The 19,367-nt window shown below is 33.2% G+C and overlaps 1 protein-coding gene across 6 annotated transcripts in view; it reads left to right on the forward strand.

The window, feature by feature from the left end:
• The window catches only part of LOC148943576 (hydroxylysine kinase), a 37,665-nt gene extending 18,568 nt beyond the window's left edge, over positions 1 to 19,097 (forward strand). For all 6 annotated transcript variants that reach the window (XM_089100996.1, XM_089100998.1, XM_089101002.1 and 3 more), the window contains 5 exons: positions 3,318 to 3,483; positions 4,784 to 4,973; positions 9,174 to 9,298; positions 13,991 to 14,413; positions 17,785 to 19,097. In XM_089100996.1, coding sequence (XP_088957122.1) covers positions 3,318 to 3,483; positions 4,784 to 4,973; positions 9,174 to 9,298; positions 13,991 to 14,413; positions 17,785 to 17,979 — 1,099 coding nt within the window. In that variant the 3' untranslated portion in view covers positions 17,980 to 19,097. The remainder of the gene's footprint in view (positions 1 to 3,317; positions 3,484 to 4,783; positions 4,974 to 9,173; positions 9,299 to 13,990; positions 14,414 to 17,784) is intronic.
• Positions 19,098 to 19,367: the final 270 nt, after the last annotated feature.

The following is a 19,367-nucleotide window of genomic DNA, read 5'->3' on the forward strand; positions in this document are numbered from 1 at the left end:
CTGTAGAGATACCAAGCTCATATCTGCAATAATGTGGAATTTTGTAATTTTTGCCAGAAGAAAGATCACTAATGCATGTTTATTTGTTTTTTTTTGTTTTGTTTTTTTTTCCCCAGTGGTGATAGTATCAACCCAGTCAGCGTAGAACGTCAGGAGATGGTTGATTCTAGTTCTAGTACCCTTTTTAAGTGACCACTCAAGTTAGAGGGCAACTAGGCCCCATCCCATGCCACTTTTTTCCCAAAATCGTCCAATAAAAATTTTTAGATAGATTTTTGTTCAGCATAGTTGAAAGGCCCAATAACTATGTCTTTGAACATAAAATGACCCCCTAAAGCCCCTGGGGAAAGGTTTTTAAGTTATAAAATTTGCCCATTGTTTTATTTTTTGTTGGGAAGTATGCATATATTTTTCAGGTGGGAGGGGAGGACGAATATTCTGCTGGGAGTATTTTCCATGGAGAGGGAAGTTTCCAGGGGGTGAAATTTTTAGGGGTAATTTTACACTGGGTGAATTTGTCAGAATTCCCATACGAAATTTCTTTATATTTAAATTTTGTCCGAATTCTTTAACAATGATTCCTGAAACACAAGGGTAGTTTAATTAGAACAATAAGTAACTTTTTTTAAGTGGCGAAAAACTGTAGCATGAAGAGCGAAGTGTTGAGAAGGGGGAAATCCCCCTCATATACTTAATTTCTGTTCGTTTTAATTTTTAATGCTGCTCCTTATTTTCAGTTGGAAAAACGTGTTTTTTTTTTCTTTATTTCATGAAGCTTAGAGACTAATATTTTTCTAAAGGCAATGGAAAAAGTATGTCAATTAAAGTAAAAGTATATAAAAATGAAAAATGTAAGTAATTTAAAAAAAATAACCGTATCGACAGTTTTGAACTTGGTTACCAAAAACCAAAATATTTAATGCCGTATCAAAGTAACGCATTATCAAAGTAGTTTGTTCAAAGTAAAACATTAAAACTAAGACTAACGAAATCAGATAAACATTTTTAAGTCTATATTTTTAATTTAATTTTGAATACCAAAAACCAATATATTTGACACCTTTATACATCATAACTGTAAAAATTTAATCTTTTTCAAAGTGACAACTAGGTAAATACAATCCCTCCTGGAAAAAAAATGATAATAAAACACAAAAACGTGTCCGTTCAGGGGGAATATACAGAAATTCCCAGCATTCCGTTCAGGAGAAACATATCTGAGTGGCTTCTTATATCAGCTCATGGGTACTCTTGCAATACAAACAAAAGTTGACGGCATATTTTTTACCGAAATTGCCCCTTATTAAGTTGTTTTCCTTGTGTTTTCTATAATTGTACGAAAATTTGAATTTTTTGTTGCTCCAGCCAAATCATATAGAAAAAAAGTTTACAAGAACCATTGAATTTGAATAAGAAGCTTTTTTGCAGCACTAAAAACCTTAGCTGAACAAGTGAGGGGCAGAGGAAGGAACAACCCCCCTTGTATACGGAATTGTTTCTGTTTGTTTAAAGTTTTAATGTAGCTCCTTACTTTCAGTTGAAAAAACTTTTATTTTCAATTTAATTTTTGGTGGTGTTTCAAATCATACAAAAAAATCCCTTTTCCCTTCCACGGTAGATTTCGCTGAAAAATTTCACGCATGAAAATTTCCTCCCATTACAAATTCCTCCACTGAAAGTTCTGTGAGGATTTGATTAAGGCATAGATCCAAATTATCTTTGGTAATCACGAGGGCTCAGACAACAATTCCTCCAAACTCATTTCCATATTTATCTGAAGGCTTTATGAAGCTTTGAAAATTTGACCATTACAATTTACTTTTTTAGCCATCTGACCCCCCTACAAAATGATCACCCCACCCCCTACAAAACGATCCACTGTCCCTCCTTCATAATAGCTTATACGCACTTTTACATCACTGGATTATGAAGCAAATCAATTTTTACATCACTGGATCACTTTTACATCACTGGATTATGAAGCAAATCAATTTAGTTAAATGAAGCATTAAAAAAAATGTCAAGAACAATTTTCTGGATTAGGAAAGAAAGGCTTAGCCCCACAGCACCCTTCTAAATGATGGAAATAAATTCCTACAATATTTCCCCCCTCCATCCATTTCTATCAAGGCTCTCGGAATTAGGGTTTTATTTTCCCGATTATGGTTTTATTTGTTTCAAAATCTCAAATCTTCCCATGAAATAAAAAAAAGCCATTTTTGACAAATGCTAAAAATTCATTAAGAAGGAATTGATTTTATAAGTCAAAATTGGTCAGCACCATAAACCACCAGCCACGCAACTTGCTGGGAACTAGAATTACTATCTGTTTAGCCCATTGAAGAAGGTGTGAAAGGTTAATTGATTTTGGTCTACACACCAAAAACTAGTTGGAGAACAAGAAAAATTCATACTAGGGTGAATTTATAAACCAGCCATCCAGCTGCTGGTTTTTGCTTAATGATGATAAGATGCTTGACTAATCTGTTTTGATTACACCCACCCCACATATTCCAAAATATCCCAATAAGCCATGCAGCCAGTATTCAGAAAAAAACATCTACAAGAACCAAAAATCCAAAATTTTTGATTCTGATGAAGATACAAAACTAAAGTTTTATCTGCTAATCTTGCTCTTCAATTGATTTAGTGTCAGATAGTGCATGAATCATGATGTCCATAAATGGTTTTTTAAGTTGTACAGTAGAAGACCAAAATAATTGCATATCTTAGGGTTCATTTGAAGGAGAGAAGTAAAAAGAAAACACAAAAAGTCTTTGGAAAGATGAAGTAAATATTGGACATTGAATAAAGATGGACATTCAAAACTATGCAATCATATATATTATCTCACCAAAAATAGCTCAAAATTACCAAAAATTTCACATTTAAATTTTTGACAAAGATCATGAATCTAGGCACTGTGCTTTGAATGGTATACCCATCTTGGAGTTTGTTGTCAAAGTAAGGAAGGTAGAATGTTGTATAAATAAATAAATTTATGACTATTTACGCATAACTGACCTCTTTCATAAGGAAGTTGCATGAACTAGTTACATTTTAAGAAATTTTGCTTATTTTCAAACCTTGTTCCTGCCAAAATCCATCTATTGGGTAGTACAAGATAAGTGAAACTGAAGAAAGAACTTGCTTTTGCTTAATAAATAAAGTTAGAAAGCAGAATTGAACTGAAAATGGGCAAATTTCTCTTATTTCTGTTTTATTATCTCTGCGTTTTCCAATCTCTATAATAATCCAATTATTATTTTCAATGTCTCAATATTGATTGAAAATAAACTAGTTTCAATATTTTCTAGGAATTACTGTGGAACTATGAGTGAAACCATATTGCAACCAGGGGAGAAAATCAAGCCAGAAATCACGAAAGAAGAAGTAACTTCTATAATTGAAAGGAATTATGAAGTTTCTATCTTTGAAATTAGTGAATTAGTTAGCTATGATGATAGGAATTTCCTTATTACGGTAAATATTTTGTTCTTCATTTTAATTCTTGACCATTTATAGGACAAAAACTAAATCTGATATTGAATTGCATGAAAACTCTTGCAAAGAAATCTCTAACCAAATCCCATAGTTTTCAGCCTGTTGCCAAAGCGTATTTTGAGCAGCCAATATTTTGTGAAAAAGGTATCTCAATCACTCAGTTCAGATCAACCAGGTTATGGAACCCATATTCTCAGAATTTGACTAAATTGGATTGGCTCCTTCCAAGCATTTTTAGCAGTCCCACAATTAGCATTTACCTGCCTTTTTTTGTGGCTATTTGGAGTTTTGATGGTTTTGACTTCTTTCGCATTATGGAAGATTTATACTTAGGTGTTTCTAAGGGAGGGGGAGGGCGAAACCTCAAAAAGTAAATTTTTTAGAGCCTTAGTAGGAATTTGGAATAGGAGTAATATGCAATTTTCTTTTTATTGGTATGTTTAATAGATTTATCCACATTTTTTGTTAATATATGAGAAATTTAATAAAAGATTTGGAATTCCAATATACTCCCTGTTCGTATTACTAACAGAAATAGCTACAAATAAGAGTTGAACTCCCTCTCAGATCCCTCTACAGGCTGGAATGTTATTTTCGCCTGATTTGAACAAAAGAACTTGCTTTAGATTGCTAATTGATTTTTCAAACTTTTGTTTATTTAACAGTTTTCTATTTTTTTGAACGAAATGGAAATAAAAGCAAAACATTGCTACCAAGAGAAGGGTCATTTTTAAAGTGTAAACTCAAATGACTGTGACAAACTTCACATTCTCTGAACTTTAAAGAATACAAAGCTTATGTATATTCTTAAAAAAAAAAATTACGTATCGTTACACAAAACTCAAGCTTTAACCTAAATTGCGGGGTTTGAAAGAAGGGGGGTTAGCCTTCAATATTAGATAGCTTTGATTATTAAAGTGACAAGGAACCGAAAAAAAACTTTTTTTTCAAATGAAAATAAACAATAAAATTAAAACTTAACGAATTGATTCATTCGTGAATGGGTACCGAGTTTTATTTCTCTATTGGAGGCTGAGACTCATCATCTCAAATTTAATCAGGTCATTTGTAGAACAAATTCAGCGTCTTCAAGCTTTTTATCTAGTATTGAGTCCCCTCGCTGAATTTGACTTCTCTCCCTCCATGCCGCAGCTAATCGTTATGTCTTTATGCACGTTTCTTCTTTTTTCTACTAGAATTTTATATTTGATTTGTTTTTCTGTTCTTTGTCTGTGACGTCCTTAGTTATAACCCTAAATGAAAGTTTATTAAATTGTAGGATCATTCTGGCTCTAAATACGTATTTAAGATGTTGAATAAGCTTGATTCAAAATTTCCCTCACACATAGATGCACAAAATCAAATGATGTTATACCTTCAGTCAAAGGTAATAAATTGCCCGTCTCCTCTTTATAACAAAGGAGGAGAATTAGTCACCAAAGTCATATTAACAACTGCTGACGGGCAAGGTACGATATTTATTTTTATTTTATTTTATTTATTTTTTTCAAGAAAAAAAATCTCACTCCAAGTCTAGCATAATCTAATGTTAACATAGTCAAAATAGTTACTGTGCATTAAACACACGACGAAAATAAAATTATTTTTAAAATCTAACATACTTCCGACATAATAACAAACCGAACAATTCACTCACTTTTTCAAATCAAGTTGTATTAAATGGTTTTGATCTGCTCTTATTTGAATTATCATCAATTATATTAACCTATGTTATGCGTAAGATGTTAATTTAAATGAGTATTTCATTTTGTTAAAATCTCATATCAAAAGGCATTATTTATTTGTTCGACCGGTATTTCGTCAAATATGTCGTGGTAACACACTGTTAAGTAAAGAACGAGAAGTTTTTGTAGTACCCAAAACTAAAAAAAGGAATTTTTATAGTAAAACATATCAAAAGAATATCCTTTTATGGTAATTCCAATCTAAAAAATGGATTAAATTTAGAATTACCCATAATAATCTTCGGAACTGAGAAAATTTGTGGTTTACGAAAGAAAAGGTAGCACATTCCCTGAAAAAGGCGTGATCTTGATGGAACCTGTAGGGTCATATTCACCGTATTATAGAACCCGATTATGGAGGTTTCAACTTTCCATGTGCAGAAACATGAAATTTTGCATTTTTTCTGTGAAATTTGATAACGGGTAAGCGTTTATTTGTTGGTTTTTCAGTGAGCACCTTATTGAAGCAGTGGTCGTAGAATATCGGGAAAGGGCTCACGAACGGAAACTTAAATTCTAGCAGCCTTTCCAAATAATAAAAGAGATCATGCTGCAGGCAAGTGTAGATTTCTGCAAGTTTGTGCTGCAAATAAAAAAAATGTCCTAATGCTGTCAATGGAAAATTTCGGGATTGACAATTAGTTTTGGATCATTGACAAGATATATGTTAAGTCGTACTGCCACTTGGTGCCACATTCGTCCCTTGACACATGCACAGTCCGTACATATTAAAGGCTATTTAGAAAGTAGGTAAAATATTACTTATGGTTCTGCAGCATTACTCTACTCCATACCAGTTATTAGAGTTGGTTGAAATGATATGAGTGTTTTTAAGGGGGGGCGGACCCTCTAAAAATAAATTTTGTAGAGTCTTATTTCCAACTTTTGTGAGAGATCCTTGGTTAATGTGAAGGGGGGATTTAACGTTGTATTTTGATTAAGCTCAACATCCCCTCAACATTCTCTGAAAGTTTATTAATACCCTTAACTGTTCCTGAGGTATTGCACACACCATTTAAACAACCGGAATGCACATAGTATCTTTTGATTAAGTTCAATTTCTCCCTCGACATTCCCTTATAGTTTCAACTAAACACCATTAGTCGTTTCTAAGATATTGCAGATGAGCCCTTTTGACAACCTTTTGACAATTGCCCCAGTTTACACAAAAAGCAGAACCAAAGGTTTGTACAGCCCAAATATAGACAAGTATTTCACCGATCAGTCGGGTGATAAACCTGTTTGCTATTAAACAAATATAGGCATATTATTGGGTAGTGAGAGTATGCCAGAATTAAGTAAGAAAATGGATGTTTTTCGAATCAGAAGAAAAAAGATATTATTGATGTTTCAATAGTCAACTAAAGGGATGAATAAAACAAAATAGGAAAGCTTAATTGGTCTTTCTAAAAATACATTCTTGTAGGTTATTCAATTAGCTAATAATTTGAATTGTTGATTTTGAAGAACTTTAACAATAAACATATTAGTGCGTAGCTTCGATTTTTGCTGTTAAATGATATATGCATTTTCTTTCAATTCCTATTTGCAAACGAGATAATGGGTTATATTCTTGCATATTTATAATCATTCAGCCACTGTTTCTTTTCGTACCGTTTCCTGCCAATTAATGGCAGTTTCTGTCTTTTTCTACAGCAACCAGGAAACATAATATATAGTGATATGTATGCATAATACTTTCTTTCGCTCATTTTCTACTAATTTGTCACACACGTTCTTTATTTTTAAACTTGGCACCATCTAAGTATAAAAACTGCATACCAGCATTGGACATCTTTTGTATTAAAAATTGAGCTCCTGGGTTTCCCATTTTTCTAAGGTGTATATGGTCGTGTAACATTCTGCTTAGCCAATTTAAAGAATCGCATTTCATTTGACTTTCGTACTTTAATAGCACAATGTTATTTTGAAAACAAGTTAACCGGAATTTTGAAAAGAGCCTAAAACCCCTTGAAAATGGCGTCGGATCGAAATGAAAAATACACCACTGGAATTGCTATTATCAAAAACCCTGTACGGGAAATCTACAGCCCCCCACCTTGAACAACAAGGAGAATCCCTTTATAGAGAGCTGTTTAAGGGGTTCATTTGAAATTTAAGTTTTATTTCTAATTGCATTGTATAAAGTTGACTTAATAACGCCATTATAAGGTGCTCTATGACACCCAAAAAGTGTACTTTGGGCGTTTTTTTTTGGAACAGAAACGCTTGGAAGAATAAAAAAGGTACTATCATAATCTCCATAGTTAAAGACCTTAAGTCTGAGGTTTATAATCCCCTCTCTTCTATATATCCCCCCAGCTCCCTTTATATTTATAATAATTCGTCTACTAACAGAACTAGCACGCTAGTGCTAATGCAACGTCAAAGAGGTCTGTTTAAGGGCTCGATTAAAAGCTTATTTATATATCGTATTGCTTTTTATGAATTCGACTTGGTAACGCCATCAAAAATTGCCTTATGGCATCGAAAAGTGCACTTTGGGACCATTTTCGAAATGCAAAGGCTGGGAAGAATGAAAAAGGCACTGTCGTAATCACAATGGTTGAAAAGCTTAGACTTGAGGTTTTCTCCCCCTCTTGTATATTTCCCTCCCAGCTTCATCCGTATTTTTTATAAAACGTTTACTGACTAACAGAACTAGCAGTCAAAGAGCTGTTTAAGATCTGATGTAAAGACTAATTTTTGTTTGCATGATTTTTGTAAGTTCATCTTGATAACATTCTCATTCGTAATATTTCCATAAATTTGTAGAATTCTTTAAAACTAGCGCTTCACTGAAAACTCATCTCACTTGAGTTTTTGAGGGAATTGAAATTGTATATTAAAATTACTATTATTCTAGCATCCCGGATGAAAATACTACGAAAATAGATGATTTTTTCGATGTTTTGAGAGCTCAGGGCGCGAGAATGGGCTTGAAAATTAATATTATTGAGCATAGAAATTAAGACTAAGGCGCTTAGACTGGGCTGTTTTTTAAAACAATTTTTCAAAAACATGCTACATAAACTGCAAAGCAGTAATTTTTGTTCGTTTTAAGTTTTAACTTTGCTCTTTACTTTCATCAGACGTATTTTATTTTTAAAATTGATATTCATAAAACCTTATCAAGAAAGTAAGTCTCCTGAACCTGCCGTATGAGCGGCTTCTCCGAGTAACCAGGGCAAGCTGCTTGACTGTCTAAAACAGCAATAAGTGGATAGGAGCCCGAACGCACTCTTGGCATTGATAGAATTCCAGATACACAACTGTATCAGACGGCGTAATTAAGTGATCCATTCAGCATCGGGTGAGAGAGGCGAATGCATCCACAAGAAAAAAGGAAAGCAACTAACAGTTATTTAACATTGGTTAAGTAGGCCTAGGCTTATCACATTTGTTTATTTAAGATCTCTATCATGTAAACTTGTTTCTGATTGGTAGATCATTTTTGGCTGACCAATCATAGATCGTCTTACAGTCTTGCGTTACCCAATAGCAATATGAGACCACTAGGATATATGAAATAGTTAATATTCCTTGGAAACCTAGAATGCAATCGATAATAGAACAATTTGACTTAGTCAATAAATTACTCGCCCTACTAAAAATCCAATTCCTATTTTTATCAACTGAATTTTTCCTGAAAAATTTTCAAAAATTCTCGCAGGATATCATGGAAATTAGCCAAAGAGGAAACTAAAAACAGGAGAGGCAGGAGGAGGAATAATTTATCACCCAGACTTGGGGTTTAAAAATGTACAAATATGGGCCTATTTGCTCTCTGTGTTGGAATCTCATTTATTTCACTTTATTTTTGCTCTCCAATCTCAAGCTTTATTCTTTCATTGTAAATAAACTGAATATGTTAAATTGTTGATCCCAGTCATTGAACTAAGAAACGTGTCTTTTTTATTCCAGAAATTGTGAGCCTGGCAAGGCTTCTGACATACATTCCTGGTGTGACGCTGAATAAAGTGCAATATACTACGAAAGTATTCATTCAAATTGGAGAATTAATAGCAACCCTTACAAATGCGCTGGAGGTAAGTGATCCATTTTTTCATTGTGTATAAAAAAAAAGTTTAAAAAATTTGAGGGAAATAAATAACCTACTACAAGCAGAAATTGATTAAAACGTTTCTAGGTTACTATGAATGGATGAAAGTTAAAAAGAACAGAAATCAAAATGAATAATAAAGTCAAGCTTATTACTAACAGAAATAACTACAAATAAAAGTTGAACTCCCTCTCAGACCCCTCTACAGGCTGGAATGTTATTTTTGCCTGATCGGAACAAAAGAAATTGCTTTAGATTGCTAATTGATTTTTTAAAATTTGTTTTTTTTTTTTTTTTTTGTTTTTTTTTTTTTTTTTTTTTTTTTTTTTTTGAACGGAATGGAAATAAAATCAAAACATTGCAACCAAGAGAAGGGTCATTTTTAAGTGTAAACTAAAATGACTGTGACAAACTTCACATTCTCTGAACTTTAAAGAATACAAAATTTATGTATATTCTTGAAAAAATTACGTATCGTTACACAAAACTCAAGCTAATAGCGGGGTTTGAAAGAAGAAGGTTTGAAAGAAGAAGGGTTAGCCTTCAATATTAGATAGCTTTGATTATAAATGTAACAAGGAACCGATTTTTTTTTTTTCAAATGAATGTAAGCAATAACATTAAAACTTAACAGAAATACAAACTATTATCATACATATATGGGGTTGTGGTTGGTGTTCCCCCACTTTTCAGCTCCTTACACTAAACTTTGATTATTTTTTAATATTTCAACAATTAATGTTTTAGTACAAAAATACTGCCGTAATAAGTTACCATTTTTCGTCATAACGTTTTAACAGTTGCTGTTTTTTTTATTCTTAGCTGATTTAACCACGTTCATACTTCTTTTTTTAAAAGTATTCTTAGGTAATTGCCAAAAATCACTTAACTATCAACTGAAAACATTTGTTGCACTTTTTTTGGATGTTTTGCTGTTCATTTCTCTTCGTTTTAAGTTTTTCACCGCTCTTCGCTTTTAAATGAAACTAAAAAAAAATTGTGTTTCTTTTTGATTTAACCTCTTTCAAGAATAAAGTAAACTATTCAGTGCCTCCTATCAGGCGCGTTAAATGTGTTGGAGACGGTGGAAATTACCACTCCGAGATTTTATGCCTTTCCTCATAGATTTTGAAAAATATTTATTTGTGGTATTTTCATCGAAATGTCGAACCCCCCCCCCCCCCCTAAATTCTGAGAAAGACATTTTGCCTACCTTCTCCCATACATTTTTTTGAATTAACATTTAGCCAATTCTATCATTTTCTTTGAATAGCGACAATCCCAGTGTAATTATCTAAGTCATATGCGAAATTCTTATGAATGTTCAGCGGATGTATAAAATTTTGAAATTGATCGAGGTGCCAAAATAGCAGAAAGACATTTGGTTCAACTGAACACTTCTTAATATTTTGTTCATATTTCATTAAGGAACGATCCCTTAGAGCACACTTCGGACATTAAAGAGGCCCGAGAAAGGTTGGAAACTATTGCTTCCGAAATTTTCAGAATTTTCCTTTGAAGATACCTAAGGCTCCTCCTTCCCCTCTTATATGCTGGTATGTAAATAAAAATAAAAGGTGAAAGGACTAAAAGGGAAAACAGTTCAAGCAATGCAAATAAATACCGAATGTTTCGAAATCACTTCCATTGCTAGACAAAAAGAATAATGAAAAAAGGAAGTTTCGGAGGAGAAAATTTTGAAATGGGAGACATCTATCTTTAGAAACAGGTGCATAAATAAGATGTCAGGGTGTATTTTGATGGTACGTGTGCTTTGCACTGTTCTATAAAATTGATATTGCAATTTGGATTCTTTACATCAATTTTTGGTCTACAGTTTGCTAAAGAATCGAAGAGTAGAGACTTCCTGAAATAGACACAGCCACCAAGCTTAAATTCCTGCAAAATCCGACAAATAGCTTTTTAGTGAACAAATGAATATGACCGTATTTCAAAATTACAGCTAAAATTGAACAAAAATTGGTGATTATATAATTTATGGACGTTTCGATGTCAAAGCTTAGAATTTCAGCTAAGGAATAGACTCTGAATTGACTGCTTGTGGTATTTAAATGGGTCCAGATGGCGCTATTCCAATGTTTTGTGTTCAAGTCTTGTTAGGTTTTTGTTGGTTAGTCTTCTTTTCTTTCTTTTTATACTAACAGCTATCCTTGGACGCAGTAAACTCATCAATTGATCATTAGATAAGTGAAAACGCTGGCTTCAAACGTTATAATTCTCTTCCCGATATTTTTTTATTTACAATAGCTTTTTCTTTTAGTTATTAGGCTAAATGCTTTTAGGATATAAAGTTGGATTGGCCAACGCACATTGAGGATAAAAATTTCGAAAATGAATAAATGCTCTCCATACGTGCCTGAGAAGCGCAGTGTCTTAGATAAGCAAAAGGTAGATTACAGTATCTTATGTCCTATATTTAGCGTACATTTTTAAGAGTCGCCTGTGGGGATTGAAAACTTTGGATCCGCAGAATTTAGATAGCAGTAGCACATCTCTGATGCTCAAAATGTATACAAGAAATTGAAACTGGAATATCTAAGCATGGATTTGATTTCTATGCAGGGAAATAAAGATTGAGTATATAGGACTGCTGTTATTGATGTTAAAGGTAAGGATCACCACCTAGTGGTTTCGTATTAAATAAGGAGTTAAGCAGGGTTGCGTTTTATCTCCATTTATATGGATCATTTTGACGGACTTTGTCTTAAGAAGCACAGCAAAGGCCATGGGAGAACACGGAATCAAATGGGGAGGTACAACTCTCCTGGACTGAGATTATTCTGATGATTTAAGCATCCTTAATGAAAATGTTAGCAAAAAGAAAGAATTTTTAGAGATTTTGCGAGTTCAGGATGCAAGAATAGGTTTGGAAATTGACGTTAAGAAGACTAAGTTGCTAAGGCTAGGAATAAGTGAAGATAAAATGGTAATGTTGAGTAACGAGAAGATTGATCAAGGGACAGCTTCACTTACCTCCGTAGTATTATGTTTAAGGACAGTGGGTGCAGTGAAGATATTAAAAGTAGAATTGCCAGGGGGTTTTTTCACAGTTTAGAAAGTTTGAAAGAATAGGAAGATAACTCAGCGAACCAAGATTAGAATATTGGAAGCTACAATAATGACAGTGGTCAAGTATGGTTCTGAAGCGTGGGAGTTCTAAAAAATGGTGGAAGATTTGCTAGATGTTTTCCAGCGAAATTTCCTATGGATAGTTCGGGGTACCCGACTGTCTTACTGTTTCTCAAACAGAAGGTTTTACGAAAATTATAGTTGGATCCCGCTTTATAGGGCTATAATGAGAGAAAGGTTGAGATGGCTAGGGAGCGTTCTGCGGACGAATGACAGATTGTCCTTGTATGCCACCGTCAAGGGCTAAACGAAAAACACTTCGTCCCTGGTTGGCGTGGGAAGATGTCGTAAGGAAAGCTTTAGGGTAGAAATGAGAACTTTCTAGGAGGGTGTAAAGAAGGAGGCTTTAATAGATAGGGATGAAGAAGGGACATTCGTAGCTGTGTTGGCCTAAGGCGGCTTGGTGCTGCAGTGAGTTGTTAGTAGTAGGCCTAGTAGTAGCAGTCTTATCTGAAACGAAAGGTTTAAGTAACATTTTTATAGATTCAAAGAAGAGAAAGTAAAGATGATTAAGATGCCTTTGCAAATTCGTCCAGTCTATAAAGATTTACTTAAGGAATATTTTTCTTTTTGTAGCTCAATTTTGAGGAAAATTTCTGATACATTTTATCGTTTATTTACAATAATATTTAAATTGCGTGAAAATAGTAGTAATTATGAGGAGGGTTGCCCCCCCCCCACTGCTGTGGTTCAAACCGCCTACCACTTCACTGTCATTTACGTTTTACTGAAAACTAAGTTTTGTCAGTAGATATTTCAGAAACTCTTGTTTTGTTATTAATCTTCTACAAGTTCTAATAAAACAAATATGGAACAATAATGTCGATGAAAGTATGTGTCGTTTTTCAGAATAAAACTAAACGGATAGCCAGTAATGTGTATATACGATGTACGTCTGATGACCATATTTGGTAAATCTAAATGAAAATCAGAAATACTTACTTAATGTATCCTGCTTTTTTTGGTAGGATACGTAAATCTTAGGGGTAATGTGAAAGCAGTGCATAGTTCCTACTAATTATGGAAGATCGGATTAAGTTGCCGAGACACGTTTTTAGGATATTAAAGACTATAATCCTCGAATAATTTAACTAGTTAGTTCTTAAGGGGTAAAGAAATAGGCCAGATCTCCTTGATCAGAATGGGATGAGTAATATAGAAAAATGTTTCGCATCTGTTGAGATGTTGTAAGGGCCAGTCAAGGCAGAAACTATAAGCAAGATGGTTAGCCAGTTGGTTAGTATCAGGCTGCTTGACCTGGTGGCAAGTTTGCAGGAGTGGTATCACGTATATTATTGATTACCTTTGGTAGGTACTGCAGTTTAATAACTACTGCATAAATCTGTTGTCCTGTGAAGTTAATAAGTAATTAGTTGTACCAGTGTTTATATACATAATCTTATGTGTCTGTATTTTTTCCGTGTTAATTTGAGTTTGATGGAATGAACAAGTTAATACATTACTGGAGACAGTGTGGTTGCCTTTTTAGTCTGACTTTTCAGTGTAAAGTATGTACTTTCTGTTTCAGAATTTTCATCATGAAGGCATCATGAAGTACGATAAAATTTGGAGACTGGACGCCTCAATTAAAGCTCTTGACTTTGCATATGCTGTTAAGGATGATCACAGGCGGAATCTTTCCATTATGGCTTTGGAAAAATTTCAAGAAGTTGTAATTCCTCAAATTGATCACCTAGCAAAATCTCCAATCCATGGAGACCTTAATGAATTGAATATAATCGTCCAAGAAACCACAAATGCGAATATGGATTTTGGGATTATTGACTTTGGAGATGCACATTTTTCTTGTACAGTTTTTGATTTAGCTGTAGCCATGTGCTATATGATGATGGAGTGTGAAATCACAACTGCATTAGATGCGGGGGGCTATGTTCTTGCTGGATTTTTAAAGCACAGATCTTTGACTGCATTGGAATATTCGCTTTTGAAAGTAAGTAACATAAAGTAATAGTACATCAGCTATAGTATTTTTGAACGCCTTCCACTTATTTTTGGCAAGTTTGAGTATACTAAGTCGGTACGTATACTAGGTCTTAGAGTCGGTTGAACATCCCTTTTTTATTGGACTGATTCTCAGACATAAGTATACGTAGATATACTTACCATTACATAACACTACCATTGTAGTATACTATCTGTTAGGCGTGGGTAAATATTGAGTCAGAAGAAAAGGCCGGTCATTCCTTGTGCTAACTCTTGTTGTTAGGACTGTACCACCAAGCTTTAAACCTCTTTAGTCATCTAAACAGGGCCCGACTTGCACAAAGCTTTTATTGAACTTGATGTTCTGAGGAATTCTTGTTGTGCGTTTGACATCCCGCTTAATGGTCATTCGCAATGAGATTTTACTAATACTGAGACTTAGCTAGCACTAACTTGAACCAGTCAGATTTTTTATAGAATTTTTTAATTTGTTGAAAATTTTTATGAAAAGGTCTGATTGGCGCAAATTGCCTCTAGGTAAATCTCGGCATTAGTAAAATCCCTGTCGAGAATGAGTATTTGAAATTGCATGTAGATTTCAGAAGGAGCTGTTGCTCCCTGCCCTGCATTAGTGGGACAGTTTGTTTTTCTTAAGAACCTAACAATTTCAACAGTTAATTTGTATAAAACTAATGATATGTAGGGTTATTAGTGTCAAAAAACAACTGCTGTAATGACATTTTGACTGATAAATTCAAATATTCTGAACGGAAATCGTTAGGAGTTATAGAAATTCTTCGCTTGTTAGAAATTTTAGCAACTAATCTCCCTGGGTTAGGGAATATGAAGTTAGATAAGAAAGATTTTTTTTTCACTCAGAAAGGCTGGGATATATAGGTGGGGAAGAACACTCGTGATGAATAAGAAACGTTTTGATCCTTCTCTAGGGGAGGTGTTAATGATTAAATGCAAGTTCCACACTTTATGCCTAAAAACTGCAAAGCATTAGCCATTGTAATGAGGATAAATCTTAAAAAATGCGCAGGAACAAATAAACATTAATCCCAAAAAGAAATACGGAACCCAGAAAGAAATATGGATCCCAGAAGGAAGAATTTTCCTTAAAAGCGCCCTATTACAGTCACTGGTGGTGTGGTCATGTTAACGAAGATTCCAGATTCCAGAGGACAAACTTAGCAGCCATCTTTTATATTTAGATTATCTGGCTTGTTAGACTCTGGAACTTCTGAACTAAAGCCACATTAATGAAGCTTGGAACAAAATAAAGGGGTTTTCCTTCACATTTTTTATGTTGTTCCAAGATGTTTCTTAAAATTAATAGATCTAGTATGCAGAATTAATGGGAGATATAAAACAGGCCTGAAGAATTGGATCTTGATCATATTTTTTAGGTTTTTATAGACCTTCTTATGTATGAGAACCAAATATGTAACAAGTATTTATGTCGTATGCCGTTGCGGTAACATTTATGCCGTTGGTATCTCGTACTAGTATGCCGTTGCGGTTTAGATTTTATTTAGTTTCAAAATTGACTTGATTTCTTACTCTGTGGACTAATTTCAATTAATCTTAATGTCTTCTGTTAGAGCATTTCCATTCGACACATCGATTTTTTTTTTCAGGAACCAAATATTTTCCTGATTATTTTATTAGTTTTTTTTTATCTAATTTTAACATCCCCCCACAGTTTATACCTCGCCCTTGCGCTTCAAATTTGCTGCTCTCATAATGTCTGAACGCTCTTACAATTACATTGTCATCATTACATTGATTCCCAAGATGTTGCTGACAAATATTTTACAGAAATTACCACATACCTTTCAATTCACCTTGATACTAAACTGTATAAAAGGGCTAATGGCAGAAACACTTAGGTTTATTTTAAATGAATATTTTTAGCCTTCCCCCTCTTTTCTTCGCACCGATATATTTGAGGTCCCCTTAAACTTAATTAAAGTTTTATCTTGATCCCTCCTCTAGCACTTAAAGGTAAAAAAAACATTAATTCCCAAATATGTAGAACAAGCGTAAAAATAATTTATATCCCAATGCTGTAGTCTAAAGTTTATACCTTTAGTTCCTGAAAAAAAACTCGATCCGTTGAATGGAAATATTCTAACAGAAGACATTAAGAATAATTGAAATTAGTCCACAGAGTAAGAAATCAAGCCAATTTTGAAACTATATAAATTCTAAACCGCAAGTGCATATTACTGTGAGACACCAACGGCATAAACGTTACCGCAATGGCATACGGCATACGGCATACATAATCCCATTAACAAAAATATGGCGTTGGTATCTCATTTTTTCGTGAGGTGGACTAGTAAATATGTAACAAGTATGGAACAACCTGAAAATACTGGGATTTTCACTACATTTATGTCATTATAAATAAATGACATAAATGATGTAAATTAAAAAAAAAAAATTGGATATTTTAATTTAAAATTGGCTTTTTTCTGGTATTTTCATTAAAAAGTGACAAATTTGCCACTCCTCCTACATTTTGAAAACAAGTTTTCAAAATATACTACAAGGACCGTTGGTTTGGTTGCGATTCTTTTTTTTCTTTTTAAGTAGTTTTAACCTATTTAAGATGCACCTGTCTAGCTTAGTAAATCATTGTGACGCGCCTTATATAAGATACGCCATAATTTTTATTCAAGACCTTTTTTCAATACGTTTTTTTGTTACTTTTAAGTAATATATCTTGGTGAGGTATGTATTTCCTACTGAGAAATAAATGGGACTAAAAATAGAATAACTTGAAAAGAAAAACAAAAATTTGAGATTTCTCTTTTACTTTAAAAACTGCGTTACTATATACGTTACTATATATATGTTACTATAGTACGTTAAAAATATACGTTACTCGAATCATATCTCGAAGACTCTGAGATGCTGAATATAGAGAAATGTTTGGCAGATAAACTCGAGTTTAAAGAGAAACTAAAAAAGAATTTTAAAACAAGCTTAATTTTATCTGACCTGAAATACTCCTCAACTAGGCTGATTCTTTCGTTTTTAGATGGTTCGTATATGCTGTGAAATAATTATATGTTATTATGTAAAACATAGGTTAATTTTCAAAATTGCACACAGTTATAGCCTAGTTATTACGCCTGTTGGTTCATTTATCTTCAGTCCCATGTAAAGCAACAGTAAATAACGATATGAAAATATAAGAGATATTTAAAAAAAAAATGTCTTTTGTGTCTTTATGAATTGAATAAGTACTGCTAGATGGCGTTGGTATCTCATGTTTTCGTGAGGTTGACTTTAATTTCATCTTTTATCAGTTACTTATATACTATTCTTGACTCCGGGCTGGCTTCAAGCTATTTTTCTTTGCAGATTTGTATCTGTGCAAGACTATCCCAGAGCCTAATTCTTGGGAATTTTGCTTATATTTACGATGGTAATGAATATGCGCTAACAACTTCCAAAAAAGGATGGCCTCTTCTCGAAGTAATATGGAACACACCTGATTCTGAAGTATATTCCAAGTGGGAGGAAATAACTAACAGCATAAGTCGTGGTCAAACATAAGATTTTAACCAAACAAGTCTCGAAAAATTGAATTGTTACAAAGTAGGCTATTATGGTTTTTCTTATCTATTTCAAGATTTTCTTGTATTTTATTTAAGTGTGATTGTTCAGTGAAACCTAAGTGTTTAGTGAAACTTAATGATTTAAGTGGGAGGATGGGACGTGATTTTAGGAAGGAGTTACACTTCAGTAAAATAAAACTTGTGAATTTACAAATCGAAGAGGCAAGTTTCAAAAAAGAAGACTTAGAGGGAAACTTGTGAGGCTAATAAATTCTAAAAACAAAATTGTATCAACGGTGAACTGCATCAACGCATATTAAATGTAAAAATCGTCAAAAATTTCTTCGGCGTCGTTTTTTGTTAGTATAAATTTAAGGACGGTATGCGAAAAGTCGGTGCCACAGGAGTAAAATATGCGTTCTGCCTGGCATTGAGATACACTTGCAATGATTTACTTGAAAGTCCCTTCATTTTGTTTAGATGATAGAAAGTAGGAGACTGAATAAGGATCTTGGCGATCTAACTTGGATCTTAATTAAGAACTTCTAGCTACAAGGAAATAACAGTTGTAACGAGCTGGTTTGAAAAAGTTAAAACGCATGTAATACTATTATCAAAAACCGTAGAACTGTGAGTATAGTCTAAAAAGCATAGGCAGCTAAAACTAGACAACATCGGTGATATTGTCTAGGAGACTTACTTGAGTTGTTTATTCAGCTTCGTGTATACTTTTGGACTTATACTAATCTAAGATTCGTTTGAAGCGGCGAAGTAAAATTTGGACGTAAAATTACTTGGTAACATTGAATTGTAGTAAATCAGAAAATAAACGATAATTCAGATAAAATATCATTTTGACTTACTTTTATTGGAACAGTAAATTTTTCGGGCGTCAATTTTTTTTAAATACCGTACTGCAATTATTTTGCTCCATATCTTAATCAGAAATTATGGTTTTGTTTTTTAAGTGATATGTTTTTTTTCTTGGGTTGTTGTGTCTTTAGCATTCAACTTGTTTTTAAATTCCATTGATATTTAATAGTGATATTCTTTGATAATTTTTTTTTGTATATCTGTTGTCCCATTGTGTTTAGTGAATAAAGGTGTTAGTAAATTCATATATTTTGCAACTCAAAGGAATAATTTCTTATACCACACTGTTTTTTCATTTACGAAAAATTAAGAAAGAAAAAAAGGATTTTTATTTTAAAAAAGCAGTGAATAAATAACAACAAAAATAAACACTTAATTAAAAAACACTTCGAATATTTCGGCCCCACGTCCGGGAGCCTTTATTGACGGAAAAAAAATAGAAAAACAAAAAAAAATGTTTTTTTTTAAAACAGCATACATCGAAATACAACAAAACTAAACACGCGAAGAGAG

This window comes from Artemia sp. Qi Xiang Cuo, chromosome 15 (assembly GCF_049724085.1).
Source record: "Artemia sp. Qi Xiang Cuo chromosome 15, ASM4972408v1, whole genome shotgun sequence".
Taxonomy (NCBI): domain Eukaryota; kingdom Metazoa; phylum Arthropoda; class Branchiopoda; order Anostraca; family Artemiidae; genus Artemia; species Artemia sp. Qi Xiang Cuo.